The following is a 26,058-nucleotide window of genomic DNA, read 5'->3' on the forward strand; positions in this document are numbered from 1 at the left end:
TCCGCGGTAAATTCAGTTTTAAATGAGCTAAAACACATCGACATGAGTCAGTGACAACAGCCTGTCTCGCGCTAGCCATGTTGAATAAACTCCGCTCTCCTCGTATGTTTACTTCCGCGCGCAAGTCCCTCGTCCTGCCCTCGTCGCTTTGCTAATGGGACGTCTGCCCGTCGCTGATTGGTGCACTCCGCTGTCTGTTTGCCTCTTGTTAAGCTTGTTCGGACAGAATATTAATTAAAAATGAATGAAAACTAAATACTATTGAATATGTCATTATTATCATTTTAAAAATGTAAGTGACGGGTAAAAATAGATTATTACCGGATTTTTATGACACAGTCAGTCAAAATGACAGACAACGAAAAAGTCTAGCGCAACCTCTGATGTATATATATATTAGGGCTGTCAAAATTAGCGCGTTAACGGGCGTTAATTAATTTTTTAAAATTAATCACGTTAAAATATTTGACGCAATTAACGCAGATGCCCCACTCAGACAGATTTAAATGACAGTACAGTGAAACGCTCACTTGTTGTGTTTTGCCACCCTCTGCTGGCGCTTGGGTGCGACTGATTTTATGGGCTTTGGCACCCATGAGCATTGTGTAAGTAATTACTGACATCAACAATGGCGGGCTACTAGTTTATTTTTTGATTGAAAATTTTACAAATTTTATTAAAACGAAAACATTAAGAGGGGTTTTAATATAAAATTTCTATAACTTGTCCTAACATTTTTCTTTTAAGAACTACAAGTCTTTCTATCCATGGATCGCTTTAACAGAATGTTAAATGCCATCTTGTTGATTTGTTATAATAAACAAATACAGTCCTTATGTGCCGTATGTTGAATGTATATATCCATCTTGTGTCTTATCTTTCCATTCCAGCAATAATTTACAGAAAAATATGGCATATTTTATAGATGGTTTGAATTGCGATTAATTGTGATTAATTACGATTAATTAATTTTTAAGCTGTAATTAACTCGATTAAAATGTTTACTCATTTGACACCCCAAATATATATATATATATATATATATATAGATATATAAATAATGGTGATATACTGTATGATACTTTGTATCCCCGTAGGTTATCGATATGCTCCCGCTAAGAATCAATATCATTTTCAAAAGATGTCACTGTTCAATCAAGGTCGCTACCAAAATTTTCCATTGGGACCAAGTTTTCCATTCGAAGGAAGTCTGTTAACTCATTGGCTGCTTTGACGGCGCCAGACGACTAATTCACTTTGACTGCGAGCGACCAATGTCCCAGGAAATGAGTTAAATACTATGAAAAAAAAATAAAAATTAGTGCGTTACTTGAATAAGTTAGTTTTTATTAACGTTATATTAATTTATTAATGTGTCAATAATAATACAAAATAGATTCAAAATACAATAATGATTCATAATTTTACGAATATAATAATTACTAAGATTTTTTTTTTTGAATGACCAAAAATTCACCTAATCTTAAGTCAAAAGCTTTTTTTTTTTCCAATGAGTAAAGGTAGTCACTTGAGCTGTAAAGAGTTAAACGTATAAAGTGTCAACTTTTTAATAGCTGTTCACTGTCGTGACCTGTGTTAAAAATTGAAAAAAATGAATAATTACGAGATTAAAATGAATAAAAACAGAAATACAGCCTAAAGTTGAATGCTAAAGTTGATGAAGGATTTTAACAGTAGGCCTAAATTTTAACATTTTATTTTAAACATTTTATTTTAGCGACAAACATGACAGTCCATGCACATGATTTATTTTGACGGGCCACACAAAATGACGAGGTGGGCCGAATCCGGCCCCCGGGCAGCCAGTTTGACACCTGTGATTTATGCTGACACGCGTGACATTTGTTGCCACTAACATTTGGACATGTTAAACGTGAGAGTTGATAAACGAGGTGTCCCGCAGGGGTACAGAGTACCTGCTGGCATGCTGGCGTCCAAATGCCGCAGTGGCTGTGTGGGCAGCTGCTAGTTAGCCTCTAGGTTCCCTCCCGCCACCTGGCATCGGAATGGCGACGACTTGCTTCGACGGGACCGTCTTCGTGACCACTTCCGCGTCCCGACGGTACCCGAGAGCAGCCAACGTCGACCAGGCGAGCCGAAGCGACAACGCGAGGCGGCGGGAAGCAGCGAAGAGCAGATTAGCCGCTCGAGCTAACGTCCGAGCGCCACCGCGAGGATCCGCTCGGCTCACCGCGGGAGCCGTTCGCCGGGGCGCGGGCGCCCGTGGACGGGCATGAGACGAACGGAAGAAGGCCGGGCGTCGTCTCGCTGCAAGCGACAGCGCAACACGGAAGTGTGCCGAGAAAACGAAACTCCCCGGCGCGCTGTCGTCGGGGTCCGCTGAGCTGAGCTGAGTTTAGAGACACTCCGACAACTGAGGGTCCGTGAAGGCACCGTGAAGGAACGCCGACTTGCGCAGGTGTGCGCGCGTGCACGAGAGACTAACGGTAAGGTGACGTCACTCTCGCTCTCACACGCTCGGCTATCCCGACACCGTCTTAATCTTTACTTTAATCACCTTTCTGATATAATCATGGATATAGAAGTGGCAACAAATACCAAAAGTTGTTTTTAGAGTTGAGTTGAACGTAAAAATGGCAACACCTGGAAGATTTTTCGGGAAGTTCACAACCCAAAAGTTAGTCACTGTATTTTCTGATTGTTTTAAATGACTTTAAACATGCAGAGGGCATGCAGTGGAGAGCGTTAAATGGAGACAACTGATTCGCTGTGGCGACCCCGAAGGGAAAAGCCGAAAGGAAAAGAAGAAGAATATAGAAAAAAAAAAAGGATCACTTTTAGGAACAGTGGACAGCTATTTCAAAGTTCACACTAACTTTAAAGGGCGAGTGACTTTGAGTAATTGAAAAAAAAATGTATTATTTTTTCTACATTGAAGCCCACAGAAAGACCTTTTATTCCCCCTTCTGAAATGGCCTCAGAGCGGTGATGTTGATAGGGGCAATTCTCCGATCAAAGTTGATACTGAAATTAAGTCGTAATTAGCTTATTTCTTAACAGATTTCAAAAGATCATTTTATCCATTTCAAAGCAGCTGCTATTTACTCAGTGGCTGCCATTGACAGCACTAGACGTCCAATCCATTTGTAGTGGGAAGGATGGCCGCAAGTGAACAAACGTTCACTGCTAGCCCTCCCACTTCAAATGACTTGGTCTACTTCGGACAAATTCATTGAAATTTACATTAGCACATGATTAGACATCTTTCATTATCAAAAAAGTTAACTCATCAGCAGCGATAGCGACCGGTAATTCATTTGAACCAGTCAAAATGTCTCCCTCTAGAGCAGTGCTTCTCAATTATTTTCTGTCACGCCCCCCCTAAGGAAGACGTAAATGTTTCGCGCCCCCCCAAACTCTCTGCCGCCACTGTAAATAGTATCATTTGTCTATAAAATTACTATTATAAATACGCATCTGCCTAACATTGTGTCCTTTTTTTCTAATAAAGAAAAAAAGTAACATAGATCAACTTATAATAAAGTATAACTTTATTAACATTGTTTTGTTTGTAACAGAGAAGACTTGACGTGCATCAATTTGCCTGAATTTAAAAAAAAAAAAAAATTCACATCCAAACTAAAAAATACACTCAAGGTACATTTTTGACCATTTGATACAGAAAAATAAAATGTAATAAAATCAGTAAATAATACCAAATTAAAATTGATTAGAAACATTCACTCATGAGGACAATGTGCCCAAAAATTTGACCGAAAAAACAAATCTGAATAAAAGGGGGAAAAAAGTGTCCTTGGACAGGACAGTTTTTATTTTTGCTGCTCACAGTATTTACCTCCTTTGCAATGGTGTGGAGCTATTTTGCAATTAGCATGCTAACAATGCTCACTGGCTTACTGATATAACACTGACAAAGCAGGACGATTGTTGGCAATATTCGGCACGTTTTCACTGAAAAAATCAAGCGGCTTAACAATGAGATTGGGGTCTAATGTCTTTAAGTGGCGTCTTAATTGATTTGGCTTCTTGCTGTCTGCTATAATTATTTTTAGACACAGTAAACAGTGGTCTTTCATCATCACCCACTGTATTAAAAGTCAAAGCTAAAAGGCAAACGGCACGAAAAAAAAGCGCACTCACGGCGGCCGAGGTAGAACCGTAAGTGAGGGCAGTCGTCGTGACGATCCCAAGCCGAAAATGGCACTTCTCGGGCGGCGACGTGAGAACCGGACAAGACAGTGGGTCGCTGCGTGAGTGAGTCCGGTCGGAAAACGGCTTTCGAAAACGGCGGTGGCACACTGCTCTTCAATCTGTTGTCTGTGTGTGCTGAGTGCTCTTCCTTAGTTCAAAAATACTGCGCGCACTCTGAAAATGAGAGCGCCACTGCCACCTACTGAATGGATGTGCAAGTACACTTTATTCCAGTACGGCAAAAAAAAAAAAAAAAAAAAAAAAAAAAAAAAAAACATGTTCCCCGAGGTCACATGCGCCCCCCCTGGCATTGCTCTGCGCCCCCCCAGGGGGGCGCGCCCCACTATTTGAGAAGTACTGCTCTAGAGGTACGCGAATGAACTAGTTATAAGTGCGGAGGCCCACTGGATCTAATAAAACAAAAGACTAACTCTCGACACTTTGTAATATTATTGATTCAGCAACCCAACCTGAGTGTAGCAGTGAACTCTCTCTTGCTCTAATCCAGTACTTCTCAAATAGTGGGGAGCACATGTGGCCTTGTGGAACATACAGTTATGTGAAAAAATTAGGACACCCCATGAAATATTCAGTTCTTTATTAAGAAATGTTCACATATCAATGTCTGATCTTGTTTTTCTTCATCTGTGGAAAAGAAAGTCATTTAATTGCAGGTAAACAACAAAAACTGTTTTACTCATGAAACCAAATATATCACCAAAAATGCATATTCTAACTGAGGAAAAAGTTAGGACACCCCACCACCTAATAGCTAATGTTACCCCCTTTGGCTTTTTGTAGCCATCTATCAGTCTTTGACATCGGTCTGAAGAAACGTTGCCCTACTCCTCAACGCAGAATACTTTCAGTTGTGCGATGTTTGAGGGTTTTCTTCAATGTGCAGCCCGCTTCAAGTCACCCCACAGCATCTCAATGAGATTAAGATCTGGGCTTTGACTCGACCATTCCAGGACTCTCCATTTCAGCCAGTCCTTGGGGCATTTACTGGTAGGTTTTGAGTCATTGTCATGTTGTAGGGTCCAGTTTCGTCTTAAATTTATTCACAGATAATCTCGCATGTTCCTCAAGCACCCTCTGATACACGATAGAATTCATGGTGGATTCTATGATGGTGAGCTGGCCAGGTCCTGCTGTAGCAAAGCATCCCCAAACCATGACACTTACACCTCCATGCTTCATAGTTTGTATTAGGTTCTTTTCCTGGTATGCTCTATTGGGTTTATGCCAAACACGTCCTCTTTTCTGGTGTCCAAACAATTCAATTTCAGATTCATCTGTCCAAAAGAACATTATTCCAGAAGTCCTGGTCTTTGTCTACATTCACTCTGGCCTTCATGTTCTTCTTGGAGAGCAAAGGTTTCCTCCTTGCACTCCTCCCATGATGGTTAAACTAGTGAATTCTCTTTCTGATTGTAGAGGCATGCACTTTCACATCAACAGTAGCAAGAGCCTGCTGTAAGTCCCGCGATGACATTTTAGGGTTTTTGGAGACTTCTTTTAGCATCTTGCGGTCTGCTCTTGAGGTGAACTTGCTTGGATGGCCTGACCTCGGCATTTTGGCAGTTGTTTTGAATAGGGCTGCAGCTATTGCTTATTTTAATAGTCGATTAATCGATGAACTAGTTAGTTCGAATAATCGAGTTATCGGATAAGGAACATTAAAAAAATTAAATACTTGAGCTGAGCCTCAAATGGTATAGACCCTACCCACGTGACGTCACAACTCCGCTCTCCTGAATGGTACCGCCCAATTGTCCGTCAAAACATAGTGTTAACCTGTTACGGCTACGTACATTCCTCCTATTTACGGCGTGTTTTTCTGCTCCTTAACATTAATAATCAAAATGGTGAAGGCGTGTGTGGCTGTTGGTTGCACTAACAGAGAAGATGGAAGGAGAGACTTGAAGTTTTACCGTATTCCGAGGGATCCAAAGAGGAGAGCGAAATGGACGGCTGCAATTCGACGTGAAAACTGGGCACCAAAAAATCACCACAGACTATGTAGTAGTCATTTTATATCCGGTAAGATGCAGTTAAGATATACTTAGAGGGTTTTGGGCTGACAAATAACCACAATTAAGATCATTGCTAGGCTAATCGCCGACAACATACACGTATGTATGTATTGAGAGTGCTATCGCTAAACCATATAAACATTAAAAGCCTTAACTCCATTGACAAACGACATGAAATACATTAGACTTGACAGTGGATGTTAGCAATAACAAAAGATTTTGAATTGAAAATTTCGTAACTCACCTTTCCAAGCACAAGATAGATTCCTGCCGAATTTTCGTGGACGAGGACCTGTTTCACCCAACCAGCAACGAAGTATTTATAAGCCTCCAAGCTCTTGAAGTTTTTCAAATTTTCGTGAGAAAAGGCTGATTTTGTGTGGACAAGATAATTGTAAATATCAGCGTAGCAGATGTCAGGCAGACAGGGCGAAGACAGTGGGTCGAAAAACATCGATTTGGGCATCAAATATGGATCTGGCGACTGTATAGAACGAAGCTTTTCCACATAACGCCTTTTATGCAACACATCCAGTGAGTTTACGGCATCAGAAAGCACCGGGTCGTCCATGAAATACATTTTAAATTCCTCGATCAATTGAAACCAATGCTAATACAGAGACAAAATGACGGACAAGTGGGCGGAACCATACAGCGAGCACGTGGTTTTGTGACGTCGGTGGGTAGGGTCTATAGAATAAATAAATAAATGAGGATCTATATACAACAAAAGAACAATTGGCTAACTTGCTTAGTAAAATCCACTACCTTAAATGCTATATAATGATAACGTTTTTTTTTTACAATGCTCTTAAGAAATAGTTCAGACACATATTTCCACCAAAAAAAAAAAAAAAAACGGCTAAATATATCTATAAACTAATTTACGGATGCATTAAAAAACATGAGTTCAGACAAAAACTTAGCTTACATTAGTCTTAACAGGGAGCAGTTGGATTCAGCCATGTGAAATGAGGCAGACCAGAGGGCAGTCTATCCACCCTAATCAATAAAACTAAATGCAAACACTTTCAAAATAAACCATTACATTGCCACTTTAATTAAACGAATATTCGAAGCAAGAAAATTTAATTTGAATATTTTTTTTCTGATCGAATACTCGAGTTAATCGATTAATCGTTGCAGCACTAATCTACATACAACAAAAGAACAATTGGCTAACTTACACAGCAAAAATCTGCTACCTTAAATGCAATAAAATGATAACGTTTTTTACAGTGCTCTTAAAAAATGGTTCAGACATATATTCCCACAAAAAAAAACGGCTAAATATATCTATGAACTAATTTACGAATGCATTAAAAAATATTAGTTCAAACAAAAACTTAGCTTACGTTGGTCTTAACAGGGAGCAGTTGGATCCAGCCATGTGAAATGAGGTAGACCAGAGGGCAGTGTATCCACTCTAATCAATAAAACTAAATGCAAACACTTTCAAAATAAACCATTACATTGCCACTTTAATTAAACGAATACTCGAAGCAATAAAATTTAATTTGAATATTTTTTTCTAATCGAATACTCGAGTTTAGCGATTAATCGTTGCGCCACTAGTTTTGAATGTCCTCCACTTGTAGACTATTTTCCGGACAGTGGAATGGCTGATTTTATATTCTTATGAAATCCCTTACCAGACTCATAAGCGTCTACAGTCTTCTTTCTGAAGGCCTCAGACAGCTCTTTTGATCTCACCATGGTGTTTTCTCTCACTTCAACAGTCAGGGGCACATCAAACTAAATCTGAAGTTTAAATATGGCAAGCCTCTTTCAAAACACTGGGTAATGATGTTCTAACCATGTGCACCTAATGTGATACACCTGTGTGTGATTTTAGCTATTTTAAGTGGGATTGACAGTGGGGGTGTCCTAATTTATTCCTCAACATAAATTGCATTTATTTAAAACTACATTTTACAGAAAGTTATAAAAAAAAAATTTTTTTTCAGTTTTAATTGTTTGGTTCTATTACATGAATCTCTCAAGATTGTTAAAATTGGCATTAGATATCCATATGACCAACTGTTAGAAAACGTGCAGGCTTCCATAGACCCTACTCACCAACGTCACAGAATGACGTGTCGCTGTATCCGGCTGCCATATTGTCCGTCAGTGTTTATCCGTATTCTCAATGGTTTCAATTTGTCGTGCAATTTACAGTGCAATTCATGGAAGCCCGGTGCTTTCAGACGCTGTAAACTCATTGGATGCGTTGCATGAAAGGCGTTATGTGGAAAAGCTTCAGTCTATCCATTCGCCAGATCCATATTTGATGCCTAAATCGATATTTTTCGACCCGCTGTCTTCGCCCTCTCTGCCTGACATCTGCTACCCTGATTGCTACAACTATCTTGTCCACACAAAATCAGCCTATTCTCATGAAATTTTGAAAAACTTTAAGAGCAGCACTTTAAGCAACATTACCCCGTGTGACCCTTTACTTCCAATTTTCTAAAATGGCGACAATCAATAAAAAAAAAAGTTGACTGCGATGGCAGACGCTTCAAGGATAGTTGGATATTGGACTATTTCTTCAATAAAACACGTAACAACTGTGTCTGCCTCATTTGCAAAGAGACAGTCGCTGTTTTCAAAGAGTTCGATGTGACGCAATATTACCAAACAAGACACGCTGACATGTACGACAACATTACAGGGAAGATACGCAGCGAGAAATTACAGCAACTTGAAGCTAGTTTAATTTCACAGCAGCAGTATTTCGCAAGAGCCCGAGTGTCGAAAGAGAACGCCACAAAGACGAGATTGTTGAAATTATGAATTAAAAAAATTATAAAGCAAATGTGACACACAGAAGGGCTTGCTAAAATTCATTTAAATATATTGTTCTATGTAAATCAGCCAAGGTAGCCCCCCGCATTTTTACCACACCAAATCTGGCCCCCTTTGCAAAAGGTTTGGACACACCTGTTTAACTTCTTTCACTAGGTACCAGCTAAATATTATTCAAAAAATAATGATGGTGGAAGAAATAAGCATCTTGAATCTGTATGTTGTTGGCGATTAGCCTTGCAATGATCTTAATTGTGCTTGTCAGCCCAAAACCCTCTAAATATATATTAAATGCATCTTACCAGATATAAAATGACTACTACATAGTCTGTAGTGATCGTTTGGTGCCCAGTTTTCTCGTCGAATTGCAGCAGTCCATCTCGCTCTCCTCTCCGGGTCTCTCGGAATACGGTAGAACTTCAAGTCTCTCCGTCTATCTTCACTGTTATTGCAACCAACCGCCACACACGCCTTCACCATTTTGATTATTAATGTTAACGAGCAGAAAAACACGCCATAATAGGAGGAATTTACGTTGCGGTAATGCTTAAACCCGACAAGCTGACGGAAAATATGGCGCGGAGGCGTGGTTGTGACCAGTGTTGGTAATAACGGCGTTACAATATAACGGCGTTACTAACGGCGTTATTTTTTCAGTAGTGGGTAATCTGATTAATTACTTTTCTCATCTTGGCAACGCCGTTACCGTTACTGAGGACGGAAAGGCATGCGTTACTATGCGTTACTATATTGGTCGAAAAGTCTGAGGGAGACGGACTCACCGAGACGACAGAGCAGAGCGGGAGTAGGGAGGAGGCAAGTAAGTTGTGACGCCGAGCAAACGCGATGCTAGGTAGCTCCAATAATACATGTTCTAGCCGATAGCCTACAAACTACGCCTGCATGTTATGGTAGATATGGTAGACATGGTAGATATCACATGTACTGTACATAGATATAACTAGATGCAAAATGACAGACATGGCACTAAATGAGTTAGTAGACATCCGCCATCTTAAAGCAGTAGACTTTTTAGGACGGCTCTGTTGTAGAGAACCTTCCTAGCGAACCTAAGTAACTTTTTATCTAAAATACTTGTAAATCGGCAAAATCTTGACTTGACTCTATCTTTAAATGATGAAACAGTTTTAAAACTTTCATATGTCGAAAGTAGAGAGAAGGGAACTAATGCAATAATGGGAGCAATTTTAACAACTTTTAACAGTTGATTCAGGGTAAAGGGTAAATTAGGGTAAAGAATTGGGCTCGGGCCAATTGTACCAAAAACCTTCACAAAAAAATTCACATAGTGTGGCCAATTTTTTTTTTTTTTTTTTTTTTTGAGGAAAAAAAAAAAAGTAATTATCACCAATTACTTTGCCAAGTAACTAATTACTCTTACATTCAGGTAATTGAGTTACTAACGCAATTACTTTTTGGGAGAAGTAATTTGTAACTATAATTAATTACTTTTTTTCAGTAAGATTAACAACACTGGTTGTGACATCATGTGAGTAGGGTCTGTAGGTTGTCGTAATTTTTTCACATGACTGTATCTCATATTCACTGTTGCCACAAGAGGGCAGTGAATCCACCTAAATCCATAAAAGTAAACACAAACACTTTCAGAACAAACCATTACAAAGCCACTCTAATTCGACGAATCCTCAAAACGGTCAAATTTGATTCGAAGCTTTTTTTCTAATCGTATTACTCGAGTTAATCGATTAATTGTTGCAGCCTTACTTGGATACTTTTGATACTTTCGTAAACTTGGACTTTGACAAGGAGTACATTCAGACACGCATGGACAAACACGCTAATTGATTTTGCTGCCAAAGTCCAAACCGTCAGCAAGATTCAAGTGTTTATGTTGAGGCACGGCTGGATGGACTTTAATTGCACGTGAAGATAAATCAAGTTTTGGGAACGGAATGAAGAGGATTACGAAGGATTATCAAGGATGCTTAATCCTGAGGGAAATTTCAGCATCCAGTCGTTTGCATTACAGGAAGAAGGGGGGCAAAAAAAATTAAGGCTTCATCTCTGAGGATGTAAATAAGACATGTTGTCTCAAAACTTCATTTTGGCTCATTGATTAGATGTGGAACAAGAAATGGAGAAAAATGAGGGTGTGACGAAAGAGAGGCAGCAAAGATGGTTTAAATTTTTTTTTTGTAGGAATGTACAAGTCACATATTTTTGCACGTGAGTCTGAGTCGCCCAATGTGCAGGGATGAAAGTGGCTAGAATGTCTTGCCGGAATTTTTGATTTTTTGGGGTTTTGCAGGTGACGTCCCGTTGATTTTGAGTCACTTCCTTTTTAGTTACCCAAAATCCACAGGAAGTGACCCTTTAAATGCCCCCAAATCAACAGGAAATGATGTGAAATATTCCAAAATGAACCAAAATGAATCAATGCCTGGCATTGGTTGCCACTGATGGCCATATACGTCCAATGCATTTGAAGCGGGAGGGATGGCAGTGAATGAACATTCACAGCAGAAGGGTGACGATTTTCTGTTTACTTGTATCGTAGAATATCATATAATTATTTTCTATCGATAATTGCATCACCATGTCGTGATTAGAGCTGAAACGAATACTCGAGCAACTCGAGTAACTCGAGTTTAAAAACTGATCCGAGTAATTTTATTCACCTCGAGGAATCGTTTCATTTTGCCAGCTCTAAGCATCACATTTTGCCCGGACTACTTTTAATGCGGGACAACGCGCTGACGTCACATGCGTAGAGGAAGAAGCAATAAAACTCGACCGCGTCTGGGCAGCGTTAGTAAACAGCCGCCATCTTTAAGCAGTAGACTTCTCATTGCTAATAAATACAACTTTACTGTCACTCGCTCACGTAACATCTAGCCCTCCGAAGGGCTAGATTTATGTTATGACCACTGTCGATGTGTGGCTAATGTGTCTTACATACAGGCTTTATTTAATCTGTAAAATCACAACGCTGTAGAATGATGAGGGTGTAAAACTAAAACATAATAAAGCTAACTGTCAGTGTCAGCTCAGCAGTCATTGCTGAATAAAACACCAAGTAGCACTGGTCCCTAATGTGCTCCAATACAGCAGGTATCATACATTTATTTTGAACACTGCAAAAAATCAAAATCCTATCAGTATTTACAGTTTAGACTAACTTAAAACTTAACTACAACTTAAAAATAGCTTGACACAAATGGAAATTCAATTGGAACACATGGGAAAAACACGTAGCTTTCAAGTGATGTGTGTTATCAAGCGTAATTACATTTTTCGGTAAGAAATATGTTTTTTTTTTTTTTTAATAAGATCTAGAGGTTTTTTGAGTGAAAGCAGTGATTTTTTTTTCTAGTCACATCTTAGATGCAATTGTTGGCTGCTTTCAACAATGTACATCGAAAATAAAGACATTGACTGAAAATGGTTCAATATTGGATTAAATGTCTTTTTTCTCATGTATATTTATAATTGCTCATTACCTAAAAAAAAAATGTTTTATCCGATTACTTGATTAATCGATAGAATTTTCAGTCGATTACTCGATTACTAGAATATTCGATAGCTGCAGCGCTAATCGTGATATCATCATTATCGTGAGGCTTGTCTTGTAAATCGTATCGTAAGGTGCCCAGAGGTTCCCACCTCCAGTAAATATTTAATCTAATTTAATTGGATCTCTTTTACCCGATTCCGATCCTCTGAAAATGACGTGATCGGGTTCAGTTTTTGCTCATATGATTAGATTTAGGACAGTCCTAGTATTTTGTCTGTTCATCAAATTGCGGGAGAGTAAGCGCTGCGCCAGAACGCCCAACGGGTCGGAACTGGTCAAAGTGGCACCAAAATTTTTTGGGGGGGAGAAAGCTTTGCACGCGTCTCCGTTCCGGGGGACAAAGGAGGTGGTGGGCGGGTAAAAATAGACGGAATAGCAATGAGGCAACTTTCCTCCCCGCTGCCGCTGGGCGAGCGTGAGTCACAGTGTTGGAGGTGGTGGTGGGGGTAGGGGGGGGTCTCCTCAAGGTTTACGAGAGAATCATCGCTACTCATCTCATCTCAGGCTAGCAGCGCTGACTGCAGCCCTTGTCCCCCTTCATGGCCACCATAAAGTGGAGCAGGAAATTGCTCTTCATGTGACTTGAGATGGCTTGATAGACAACCCTAAAATGTAGGATCTGGATCCATAGAGCCATCAGTTTTTAAACCATGTGCTGTGTTTTCTTTCATATGTATTTATTTTCATTTTTTGATGTCATTTGTTAAATGACTAGTTTTTGATTGTATTTTTCAATTCAGTATAATATATAGTGTATATGTATGGCAGAAAACACTCAGGTGACTTGAAGTTCCGCTCTGAGAACCCCAATTTGGCCAACTTTCAAAATTGTCTGATATGCATGTGTAATACATCATTGGATAGCTTAAAATCTAAATTTATGGGGGAAGAAAAATTTTGAACAGGAGCATTTAAAAAAAACAACATTTTTTTTAAACAGCAAAACCCTAACCGGAGGCGAGAGCACGCGAGAGACGTCACGATTTTACCGAGATATTATCGCATACTTACCTTGTTTCAATCCAAAAACTCCATGTAGCATGTATCACCGAGTGTCAGGACACAGCTGTGAATGGCCAGAGCTGTATTTTTTGGGGATTTTATGTGTGAAACATGGTGATATAACAAGGGTCGCGATGCAGAAATCGCAGACAACAAGGAGTGGTCGAGATTTAATTTTTCATATTTAAACGTTTTTTTTTCTATTTTTCTTTGTTTGGATCGAATATTTATCATCTAAAATATTGGGGAAAATGCAACAGTGATGAGATAAATACACTTAAGCAATAGTTATGAGGTAGATATCCGTGCCTTTTTTACAGACGCCGTTTTTTTCATTGTGACGTAATTTTTTTTAAAAGATTAAAATATGCGAGTGAATAATTTTTAAGTTTTTTTTTTTTTAAACTAAATATTACACATCAATTAATGATTCTTAGCTAAAAATGACAGACATTTCGAATAATAAATACGATAACTTCTCTTTATGGCTAGGTTGAAACAAAAGCGGTTGCGCGATGTCTGTAAACAGGGGTTTCCAGGGTAAAACGGACAAATTAAAAATAGTGCAGGGACTTAATGCGCCATGAATCTGCTATTGCAGCATATTGACATATTGTTCTATCAAACACAACAGTTCTTTTGGCTTAAAATACAACAGTTTATTTTCAAGAGGGGTGCAAGAGCAGAAACTGCTTTTTCAGTCTTGTCTGTCTTTTCCGCCATATATTTTGTAATTTTTGCACTATAAGGCACACCTGACTGTAAGCAGCTACCCAACAAATTTGGCACAAAACCGACATTTTTTCATAAATAAGCCGCACTGGACCAGAAGCCTGAACTGTCCTCACTGTATTATGGAATGCATGGCTGTCACCCCAGGAGGAAGCCTCTTCTGAAGACGGTACACAAGAAAGCTCGCCCGTCTCATCAGACCATAGGTCATGGTTCCAGTAATCCATGGGCTTTGTTGACTTGTCTTCAGCAAACTGTTTGCGGGCTTTCTTGTGTACCGTATTCATAAGAGGCTTACTTCTGGGGTGACAGCCATGCACACCAATTTGATGTATGATCTGAGCACTAACAGGCTGACCCCCTACCTCTTCAATCTCTGCAGCAAAGCTGACAGCACTCCTGTAACGAGTCACATGACATTTTGGAGGGAAAATGACAAGCAGTACTCAATTTGGACATTTAGGGATGTAGTTCCTCAGGGGTGTACTCACTTTTGTTGCCAGGGTTTAGATATGAATGGATATATTTTGAGTTTTTTTTGAGGGGAAAATAAATGAACTCTATTATATAAGCTACACACAGACTACTTTTCATTGTGTCGAAGTGTCATTTTGTCACTGTTGTCCCATGAAAAGATATACTTAAATATATGCAGAAATGCGAGGGGTGTACTCACTTTTGTGATACACTGTACCATAACTACCAATTAATGAAACAATTGGAACAGTAACTGAAGAAATTATTAGCACAAAACATGAATTTAGATTGTTATTTACATCTGTAGCGCTGCGATGCATGCTAGGAGGCATGTTGGACGACAACAGTGTTGACGGCAGAAATGCGAGGGGTGTGCTCACTTTTGTGATAAACTGTGTGTGTATTTATATATAGTTGTATGTGTATGTACAGTGTATGTGTGTGTCTGCGTGTGTGTGTGTGTGTGTGTGTGTGTGTGTGTGTATGTATGCATGGTTTATATGGGTCTTTAAAAAGTAAAAATGTCAAAATTCAGGCCTTTAAAAGCAGTAAACTAAATATTCGAGAAATTAAAAATTATGTCAACTTGACGGTTAAAAAAAATCCCCCCATAGTTTACTAGAGTTGTCCGATATCGTAGTCGTATAATAATATAATAATAATTGCATTACACAAGAACAATTAATACATTAAAAAAAAATTAATTTAATTAATAAATTAAAAAATGAGGATGGAAGTACAACATAAGCACAATTGGCAAACTTGCATGCAAAATTCTGCTGGCTTAAAGCAACACTAGGTAAGTTTTCAAACTTCATAAAATTTTTTCATAACATTTATTATAGTATGTCCACTGACAACTAGTTGAATGTAACCTCTTTTATATCATGAGGGGGTCTGTATCACTTTCACAGCCACTAATTAAGTTTAAGGAGGGTGGCAGGAACCCTGCCAAACAAAAAAAGTTAAGCAAAGTGTTGCTTTAAATACTAAAAAATGCTAACTTTTTTTTCTTTTTGCAATGCTCATAACAAATCATTCAAACACATATTCCCACAAAAACAGCTAAGTACTGTATACCTCTAAACTAAATTTTAAATTCATCAACAATCATAGTAGCTTAAACAAAAACTTATAACCTTATGTTGGTCTTAACAGGGAGCAGCTGGATTCAGCCATGTTAAATGAGTTATGTCCTACTCACTGTTGCCACTAGAGGGCAGTGTTTCCACCAAATTCAATAAACTTAACGCAAACACTTTCATAACAAACTATTGCAATGCCACTTTAATTCAACGAATCCTCAAAGCAGCAAAATTTGATACTAATCGAATTCCTTGAGTTAATCGATTAATCGTTGCAGCACTATGTATGTTCAGGTAGTCCCCGGGTTACGAAACAGTTCTGTTCCTATGCTGGCGAAGTAACCCGAATTTCCGTGTAAATTGGAATTAACCCTTTAAAATTTCAAAATAACTATCCAAAAAGTCAAAAGTATTGTATTTTGATAATTTAATTTTTACTTGAACGTTCTGTACTGTATTATTTTTACTGTTCTCTTTAATTTGTATAAATTATTTTTTAAAATGATTGCACGGCGACCTTGAGTGCCAGAAAGGCGCTTTCAAATAAAATGTATTTTTGTGATTATTAATGGTGGAGGAAACACTGCCCCCAGCTGGCATCTTTAGGTCTGGCTGGACTGTCGTTCAATAATGCTTCGATTCAGGAGCACTCGGATGTCTGACATGGATAAAAGATCACTGTGCTCTGGTTTGGCCCACATAAGGCTGTAAGTTGTTTCAGCTAAAACTGTATATGTTTGTGTATGCATTTGTAATGAAGTTTAGAGGTACAGTTTGTGGAGTTACGTGTGAGCAATTTGCTATGAGAATTGTAAATACGTTAGCATTTGTAGCAATTAAGCTAGCGGACTTTTGTGAATTTGGCTAATTTAGTCTACTAAATTTACATATTGATCAGGCTAGATGGACGTTTTAACACCAATCGTTTTGTGTCGACTGTTCTTTCGTTAAAATGTGTGTCGTTTTGAACAGGCATGTACATATGTGTGTTAGAGCATGATAGATTGTCAAAAGTGAAGGAAGTAATAAGCTTCAAAAAGCACAATTGCCTCGTTTGCTGTCTGTAAAGCTGAACAACTTGACATTTAGTGGGGCCAGAACACGTCATATTAATAAAGTAAAGTAAAAAATAAGATACTGTGAGGTACAATTAGGTACTGTTTGTGCGACTAAAAAACAAGCTTGAACATTATTTATAAATTTATTTGGAATTAGACATCAAAATTACAATAATGATTCATCATTTTATAAATCTAACAATAATTGCTCATAGTTTTGTGTTTTCAATGACCAAAAATAGTCACTTGCCCTATAAAGAGTTACAGGTCGTAACTGTTAGTTTTTGAATAGATTGACCACTGTCCCTGAAAGGATTAAGCAGAATTGAGGAGTCATTCACCTGTACACCACTAGAGGGAGCCATTTTAAGGGGTTCAAATGGATTGGACAATGAGTTGACTCTTTCAGTGCCATTGGCGATGATAAACATCCAAGCATTTGGCTGTTTTCATCCTCCTGCTGTGAACTGCATGAGTTGATCACTAGCAGACGTCTAATACCTTTGAAGTGGGAGGGTCAACCCTTCTATGTCAAATGGATTGGAGGTCTACCGCCACCAATGGCAGCCACTTAGAAAATGGCATATAATATTTCAAATAAAAAATAAAATGAAAAAGCTCGGTATGACTTCATTTAAATGTCAGTACATTGACTTTAATGGGAACATTGCCCCTACCAACATGGCCGCCCTGAGGCCATTTTACCACGATGATTAGGGACGATGAAAGGTCTTTTCATGCAAGTTCATCAATGGTTTGTTCTAGGGCTGCAGCTATCATTTATATAAGATATTGATTAATCTATCGATCAGTTTGAATCACGTCATCGGATTATGAACATTTAATGCTTTGCAGAATCCATTTTAGGAGATGTAACACAAATGTCAACCTAATTTGTAAGCAGTACACTGGGTGATGTCAAAACTGATAGAGAATAAAATATAGATTCATAAGTTTTTTGTTTAATGGATTTATTATGAAAGTATTTATCAGTTAAACAGTGAAAATTAGAGGAAAATTTAGCATGTCGATTTACAGTGTGCGCCCCTGAATCTTCTGCTCGCTCCCCAAAAATTTTAAATTGGGGGCCACTGTGCTCCTAGTGAAAAATGCATTGACTCCACCATCAGTTGACAAGACGGCTCCCACTGACATTGCGCCACACCTTCCCGTAGGGGGCCGACCCATAGAGCGTTCAGGTGGCTTTCGCGATTCTCTGTGATAAACTCAAACTCACGCTGCGTTCTAACGCCGGATTTAGGTGGAAATAGGACAAAGGTTTTACTGCATACAAATAAGCAGGAGTGTGATTTGGATAGGGATTCAAGGTAGTGACTATATTTTTTGCACCATGCATGCACTTTGAAACGTTATAAATACAGTGAAATGAATGGAAAAAATTAGCCTAAACTTTTCTTGAAATATTTATGTAAAATGAATGATAACTGCCTGTTTTTTTGCTTTTAACCAAGAGTCTAGACTGTTTTACGTTATTTTACGTGATTTAAGCATTTATTGACAAGAATTTTCAACTTAAAAAGCTCTTTGTTTCGTGACGGCCGCCATGTTGGATTGCACAGTACCGCAACTTTTGCTTGAAATACTTATGTAAAATGAACCATAACTGCCTGTTTTTTTGCTTTTAACCAAGAATCTAAACTCTTTTACGTTCATATCTGTTGAAATTCTGCGATTTACGCATTTGACAGGACTTTTCAATTAAAAAGCTTTTTGTTTCTTGACAGCCGCCATGTTGGATTACACAATACCGTAACTTTGGCTTGAAATGTTTTACGTAAAATGAACGATAACTGCCCCGTTTTTTGCTTTTTCAACCAAGAATTTAGACTGTTTTACATTCATATCTATTGAAATTCCGCGATTTAAGCATTTGACAAGAATTTTCAACTAAAAAGCGTAAAATACGTAAAATGAACGATAACTGCCCCGTTTTTTGCTTTTAACAAATAATCTAGACTGTTTTATGTTCATATCTAAAGAATTTCTGCAATTTAAGCATTTTACAAGAATTGTCATCTTAAAAAGCTTTGTTTTGTGACGGCCGCCATGTTGGATTTTGCATCTCACACATGACATTTAAGTTGCTATTTCTAGCAAAAACTTGAAATAACTTTGAACTTGATATGACATGTTAAAGATTGCTGATTTAAAACCAAGAATCTAGAAGAATCAAGAATTTAGACTGTTTTACGTTCATATCTATTGAGATTCCGTGATTTAAGCACTTGACAAGGATTTTCAACTAAAAAACTGTTTGTTTCTTGACAGCTGCCATGTTGGATTACACAATACCCTAACATTGTCTTGAAATATTTACGTAAAATGAATGATAACTGCCCCGTTTTTTTGCTTTAAAAAAATAATCTAGACTGTTTTATGTTCATATCTATTGAAATTCTGCAGTTTTAGCATTTGACAAGAATTTTCAATTTAAAAAGCTCTTTGTTTCGTGACGACCGCCATGTTGGATTACACGATATCGTGACTTTGGCTTGAAATAATTATGTAAAATGAACGATAACTGAATCTAGGCTGTTTTACGTTCATATCTATTGAAATTGCGCGATTTAAGCATTCAGTTATGAGAATTTTTAACTTAAAAAGCTGTTTTGTGATGGCCACCATGTTGGATTTTGTTGGATTTACACATGACATTTAAAGTTGCTATTTCTTGCAAACACTTATATGATATGTTAAAGATTGCCATTGATCCTGAAAATATAGGTGATTATCTCTGCATTTGGTGATTTTTTTTTTCCATCGAGTGTAAAATCTGATCATTTTATAGCCTTTTTTTTTTTTTTTTTGTTCAAGTTTTGTTATACTTATATAGAATTAATCGGGATTTTATTAGGGAACGACTTTGAATTTTTTGATGCTGGTGCTCATGGAGACTCATACAGTGCCTTGCAAAAGTATTCGGCCCCCTTGAATCTTGCAACCTTTCGCCACATTTCAGGCTTCAAACATAAAGATATGAAATTAAAAATTTTTGTCAAGAATCAACAACAAGTGGGACGCAATCGTGAAGTGGAACAACATTTATTGGATGATTTAAACTTTTTTAACAAATAAAAAACTGAAAAGTGAAAAGTGGGGCGTGCAATATTATTCGGCCCCCTTGCGTGAAGAAAACCTGTTGGTATCTGCACAAGACCTGAGACTGGGACGGAGATTTATCTTCCAACAGGACAATGATCCAAAACGTAAAGCCAAATCTACAATGGAATGGTTCAAAAATAAACGTATCCAGGTGTTAGAATGGCCAAGTCAAAGTCCAGACCTGAATCCAATGGAGAATCTGTGGAAAGAGCTGAAGACTGCTGTTCACAAACACTCTCCATCCAACCTCACTGAGCTCGAGCTGTTTTGCAAGGAAGAATGGGCAAGAATGTCAGTCTCTCGATGTGCAAAACTGATAGAAACATACCCCAAGCGACTTGCAGCTGTAATTGGAGCAAAAGGTGGCGCTACAAAGTATTAACGCAAGGGGGCCGAATAATATTGCACGCCCCACTTTTCAGTTTTTTATTTGTTAAAAAAAGTTTAAATTATCCAATAAATTTTGTTCCACTTCACGATTGTGTCCCACTTGTTGTTGATTCTTGACAAAAAATTAAAATTTTATATCTGTATGTTTGAAGCCTGAAATGTGGCGAAAGGTTGCAAGGTTCAAGGGGGCCGAATACTTTTGCAAGGCACTGTATATGCCGAAGGGAGGTACCTGTTTTGGTTTTAGGTTGCTAGTGGCTTTGGTTTTGAAAATATATGAATTTTAGGTTTTTTAAAATAGGCCCCCTATGGATCTGCCCCATGTCCTGTCAACTGATAGTGAAGTCTATAAAAATTGTTACTCTGCAGCCCTAAGACGTCCAGTCCATTTGAAGTGGGAGTGCGGCAGTTCACTTCCACTTCAAATGGATCGGACGTCCATCTCCGTCAATGACGGACAACGAGTTGAGTGACTGCGCTCTCAATATTTGATTCCTGACATTTTCTCGCTCAGGCCCTTCAAGGTCGCGCGGCGAAGGTCTTCGGAAGCGCGCGTCGGTACTGTTGAAATGTCAATCACGGCGGAACGAGGGTGGGAAAAGGCACCACGTGGACGGAGGCGGCCACCGCGTCACACGTCAGCCTCGGCAGAGGAGAGAGGAAGAAAAGGAGAAAGGAGGCGAGTGTTTTTCTCCCCTTTTGGCAGAGGCAGAAAAAGAAGGGATCGCGGCGGAGCTCCGCCGCCCCTCCCCCTCCCTTTCTCAACCAGGTGTTGCGTCCCTCGCGAGGAGGAGGAAGACGGGCGTCGGATCCCTCACGTGCGGGAAGACGGTCCGGGAATACTGCGGACGATTGCCGGAGGCTCCGCCGGCGCGTTTTTAGGACAGCGCGCGGACGCTAATCCGCGCGGACGCTAATCCACGTTTCTCGCTCCGGTGCGGCAGATTTATGAGCCGTCTCCTCGCGTGACGACGCCGATGATGAGGAGGAGGACGGGGGTGAGGAGGAGGATGATGACGATGACGACGAGTTCCCCCCGCGCAGCCGCCTCGCGCCGCGCCCGCCACCAGTACCAGCAGCAGAAGCAGCGTCCCGGACCCGCGCCCCCGGTTTCACGCCGCCGCGCACGCCAGGCACCGAGGTAACATGGAGCTGTCCGAGGTCCGCTGCTCCGGCGCCGGCGAGGAGCCCGGCGGCAGCGGAGGCAAGAGGCTGCTGTGGCAGAACGCCGTCCGCCACATCACCGAGCAGCGCTTCATCCACCAGCGGGGCGAGGGCGAGCCCGACCCCGAGCGGCCGCGCAAGCCGTCGGCGTCGGCGGCGCACAACAACGGCGGCACCAAGGTCTTCCCCGAGCGGGACGGCGCTGACCTGGGCTTCCTGCAGCTGGACCCGTGCGCGCCGGCCAACTCGGACTTCTTCCTGAACTGGGGCTACACGTATCGCGGCGTCATCTTCCCCACGCTGCGCAACGCTTTCAAGTCGCGCGAGCTGGAGCGCCTGTACCAGCGCTACTTCCTGGGCCAGCGTCGCAAGTCGGTGGTGGTGATGAACATCCTGGACGTGGTGGCCAAGCTGACCCTGCTGGCGCTGCACCTGGCCGTGGCCTCGGCGCCGGTGGACCCGGTCAAGGGCGCGCTGCTGGGCTTCTTCGCCGGCGTGGAGGTGGTCATCTGCGCCCTGGTGGCGGCGCGCAAGGACGCCGCCTCGCACGGATACCTGCGCTACGGCGGCGCCGTCACCTGGGCGGCCATGGCCACGCAGATCCTGGCGGCGGGGCTGGGCTACGGCCTGCTGGGCGACGGCGCCGGCTACGTGCTCTTCGCGCTCTTCGCCACCTACGGCATGCTGCCCCTGCCCCTGGCTTGGGCCATCCTGGCCGGGCTCTTCGCTTCCGGATTGCACCTGAGCGTCAGGCTGCTGCTCGCCCGCGACGCGACGCTCTCCGCCAACCAGGTGGGCAAGCGCTTTTCTTTCCCTCCCCCTTCTTTGGGTCCTTTCCGCACCTTCTTAAGATTTCCTTATCTTGGTTTCTTGGCTTGTCAGCGGAAGCCAATGAATTGAGTGCAGATGTCAAGTTAACCCTTGTGTTCTGTTCGAAATCTGCCCACATGCTAGCGGATTAAATTTGATCTGTGATTTAACTCAGCCGGAAAATACTAAACCAGTGCAGTGCAGAGATCCCTTGCGTCGTGCTTTGGTATTTGCGGTTTCAGTTATTCGCGGATTATTGAGGTACTGTGTAAGGCTCCCTTGACACCTGTGTCATCTTCAGTGAAGTGCACAGGTTTTCTTCTTCATCATCATCATCATGATTGTCAGTCAAGGAAGGAGAAGCTGAAGTAAGTGTTGCTTTATATAGAAATGTGAAGATGTATGCATGTACAAATCATTGTTTTTTTATATGTATCTCATTTATATCCAGTATTGTCACAGATTACTTAAAAAAGTAATTTAATTACTGATTACTGATTACACTTGAAAAAAGTAATCTAGTTACTTTACTGATTACTTTATTATCAAGGTAACTAAGTTACTTTAAAAGTAACTTATCAGTTACTTTTTACCAATGTTTCTCCTTTTGCTGCCTCAACATAAAAATTAAAGTTGCACCGATACCGATACCAGTATCGGCAGGGGGTGCCGATCCGGCCCGAATTGGTGGTATCGGTATCGACGAGTACCAACATTTAGGGCGCCGATACCATCAACTGGCGTCACTTGAGCGCAAATGAACTGACCTCCCCACGTGAGCTAACTTCCCAAATCCCGATGCGTGACGTCTGTATGTTTTTGACTCGAAATTACCACACGAAAATATTTACATCTTCAATATTCAGGATGTTCACTACAACGCATATCTGCGATGTTGCGCTGCTTTTCTAACATGACATTCACAAACAATTAGCATGCGTAAGCTAACGCCCGCTGTTGGAGCGCCGATGGGATCAGAAAGGTTAAGACCCTGAGAGACGAAGCAAACTCATGGTTTCATGATGAACAATGAGTGGCAAATTAAGAGCGCCGTACTTCAAACTCGTCTTGTTTATGAAAGTCGATTCTCATATGCTGGTGTTGTGCAGTAATGAGCAGAAGTGACTTCTGTGGCCAGAAAACACTCAAGCGGCACAGCACAAACACTAGATATCATCAGATAGCAACCTAGATGTGCTACATTAGATCCCATGCCATTAGCTGCGTGAGCCCAGAGCGACGCCATATTGTCCATTGATGAATTAGAAACCGCCATGACTGAATGGAAGTTAAGCAGGCCAAATCAATCCATACCAGTGACTATAGATAATGCTGCAAATACTGTTAATTCAGTACATGTTACAGATGGACTCAGACCACAAATAGGATGTTTTGCTTTTATGGTAAATATAGCTGCTAAGAGAGCTGCGGCAATCAACAGTGTGCCCCACTTTACAAACAGTTAAGATTGTTCTCAGCACTTATATACAAAATTTCTTCACATCAGTAAGAAGTGGGCACATAAATATTATGCACTAAAATGTTTGTTTATATGATGGCACTGTTATTTTTGCTTGTTAGCAAAAAAAAAAAAAAAAAAAAAAAAAAAAAAAACAGTTGTATTTTCTGTTTCAGAGCATTAACTGTATTGAATTGTATCGAAAATCGTACCGAACTGTGACTTAATTGTATCGTTGCATCCCTTATACATATACATATACAGGTACGTATATGTATATGTACATATACATATATATGTATATGTACATATATATATATGTATTGCAAACAGTGGTATCGGAATGGTATCGGAATCGGCCGATACTGCACAACCAGGTATCTGTATCGGTATCGGGCCCAAAAAATGGTATCGGTGCAACACTAATAAAAATGACAACAAAAAATGTCATCGCGTGTAATTAAATTTTTCACAGAAAGCTTAATCTTTGATAGGGTTGTTCCGATCATGTTTTTTGCTCCCGATCCGATCTCAATCGTTTTAGTTTGAGTATCTGCCGATCCCGATATTTCCCGATCATATACATTTTGGCAATGCATTAAGAAAAAAATGAATAAAACTCGGACGAATATATACATTCAACATACAGTACATAAGTACTGTATTTGTTTATTATGAAAATAAATCCTCAAGATGGCATTTACATTATCAACATTCTTTCTGTGAGAGGGATCCACGGATAGAAAGACTTTGTGACTTTGTATATTGTGACTAAATATTGCCATCTAGTGTATTTGTTGAGCTTTCAGTAAATGATAATGTAGCCATGCCCAAATGCATGATGGGAAGTGGAACCATGACTCTGCGTAGTGCTACCAATTGATATAGCTTCTCTGCGTTGGGAAATAACATAAGGTGTTAAGAAAAAGATCATTTACTACCTTTCTTCCCCACATTGCTTCCTAAGATATTTCTAATCGTAGGGAGAGGGATTGTAATGCTTTAGCCAATTTAAAAAAGGCTCCAAAGGCTGCCAAAATTCACTCTACTCATTTTATGCTGCCTTTTAGCTCTCAATATAGGAAAAATGGCGTCATTACAGATTGAACGCGACAATGCGTGAGTGGGTCGTGCAGCGCATGCATTAATTGCGTTAAATATTATAACGTGATAAATTTTGAAATAAAATTAATTACCGCCGTTATCGGGATAAATTTGATAACCCTACCTTAAGCCTAAACTAAAGACTCTGGATGAGTGTAACATATTATGTCTGTAACGTTAAATACAATTAGAAAACGATTTGATTAAAAAATATATATATATATTAAAAAAAGGCATGTCGGATATTTTTTTGCGGATTCCGATACTTTGAAAATGACGTGATCGGACCCGATCGATCGGAGTAACGTGATCGGACCCGATCGATCGGCATTATCGATCGGGACATCTCTAATCTTTGAGTTAGCGTGGGTTTAATTAGTCGATGGAGTTGATTTCAACCACCATTGACTCGCGCTAGCTTAGCCACCCCGGAGCCCTGAAACTAACAAATAACTGACAAACTGCACGGAATTTGTTCAAATCAACTCCCAACAACTAAATAAACCCCCGCTAACTCCCAAGATAAAGCCTAATGTCAAAAATTCTGAACTTCCCCTTTAAAATAAGGACGTAAAATATTGTCTATGAAAGTTGTAAGGCAATAAAACAAACAACAAAAATTATTGAAATGAACAAGAATCCTACAACGTATTTCATAATGGGTTAAAATCATTTTTCGAGCAGATCATGTGACTAGCACCTAAGACACTAGCTTTTGGGCCAATACGGTAGAAGTGCTTTATTGTTTTTTTTTTTTTTTTTTGCTAACAAGCAAACATAACAATGCCATCATATAAACATGCATTATAGTGCATAATATTTATGTGCTTACTTCTTACTGATCTGAAGAAATTTTGTATAAAAGTGCTGAGATCAATCTTTACTGTTTGTAAAGTGAGGTGGGGCACACTGTTGATTGCTTTTACATTTTGCTCTTAGCGGGTATGTTTACCACATCCTATTTGTGGTCCGAGTCCATCTGTTTTACGTACTGAATTAACAATATTTGCAGCATTATCTATAGTCACTGGTATGGATTAATTTGGCCTGGTTAACTTCC

The 26,058-nt window shown here is 39.9% G+C and overlaps 2 protein-coding genes across 4 annotated transcripts in view; one reads left to right on the top strand and one right to left on the bottom strand.

Moving 5' to 3' along the window:
• Nucleotides 1-2,426, bottom strand: part of efr3a (EFR3 homolog A (S. cerevisiae)) — a 79,244-nt gene extending 76,818 nt beyond the window's left edge. The window contains exon 1 of the mRNA XM_057857866.1: nucleotides 1,938-2,426. Coding sequence (XP_057713849.1) covers nucleotides 1,938-1,947 — 10 coding nt within the window. The 5' untranslated portion in view covers nucleotides 1,948-2,426. The remainder of the gene's footprint in view (nucleotides 1-1,937) is intronic.
• adcy8 (adenylate cyclase 8 (brain)) overlaps nucleotides 1,845-26,058 on the top strand; it is a 140,522-nt gene continuing 116,308 nt past the window's right edge. Inside the window, exons 1-2 of one of the 3 annotated variants that reach the window (XM_057857862.1) lie at nucleotides 1,845-2,468; nucleotides 20,976-22,417. In XM_057857862.1, the coding sequence (XP_057713845.1) occupies nucleotides 21,608-22,417 (810 nt within the window). In that variant the 5' untranslated portion in view covers nucleotides 1,845-2,468; nucleotides 20,976-21,607. Of the gene's footprint in view, nucleotides 2,469-16,528; nucleotides 16,598-20,975; nucleotides 22,418-26,058 lie in introns of those variants that run through there. The other 2 variants (XM_057857864.1, XM_057857863.1) reach the window with 2 other exon arrangements.

Source organism: Corythoichthys intestinalis, chromosome 14 (genome assembly GCF_030265065.1).
Source record: "Corythoichthys intestinalis isolate RoL2023-P3 chromosome 14, ASM3026506v1, whole genome shotgun sequence".
Classification (NCBI taxonomy): Eukaryota; Metazoa; Chordata; class Actinopteri; order Syngnathiformes; family Syngnathidae; genus Corythoichthys; species Corythoichthys intestinalis.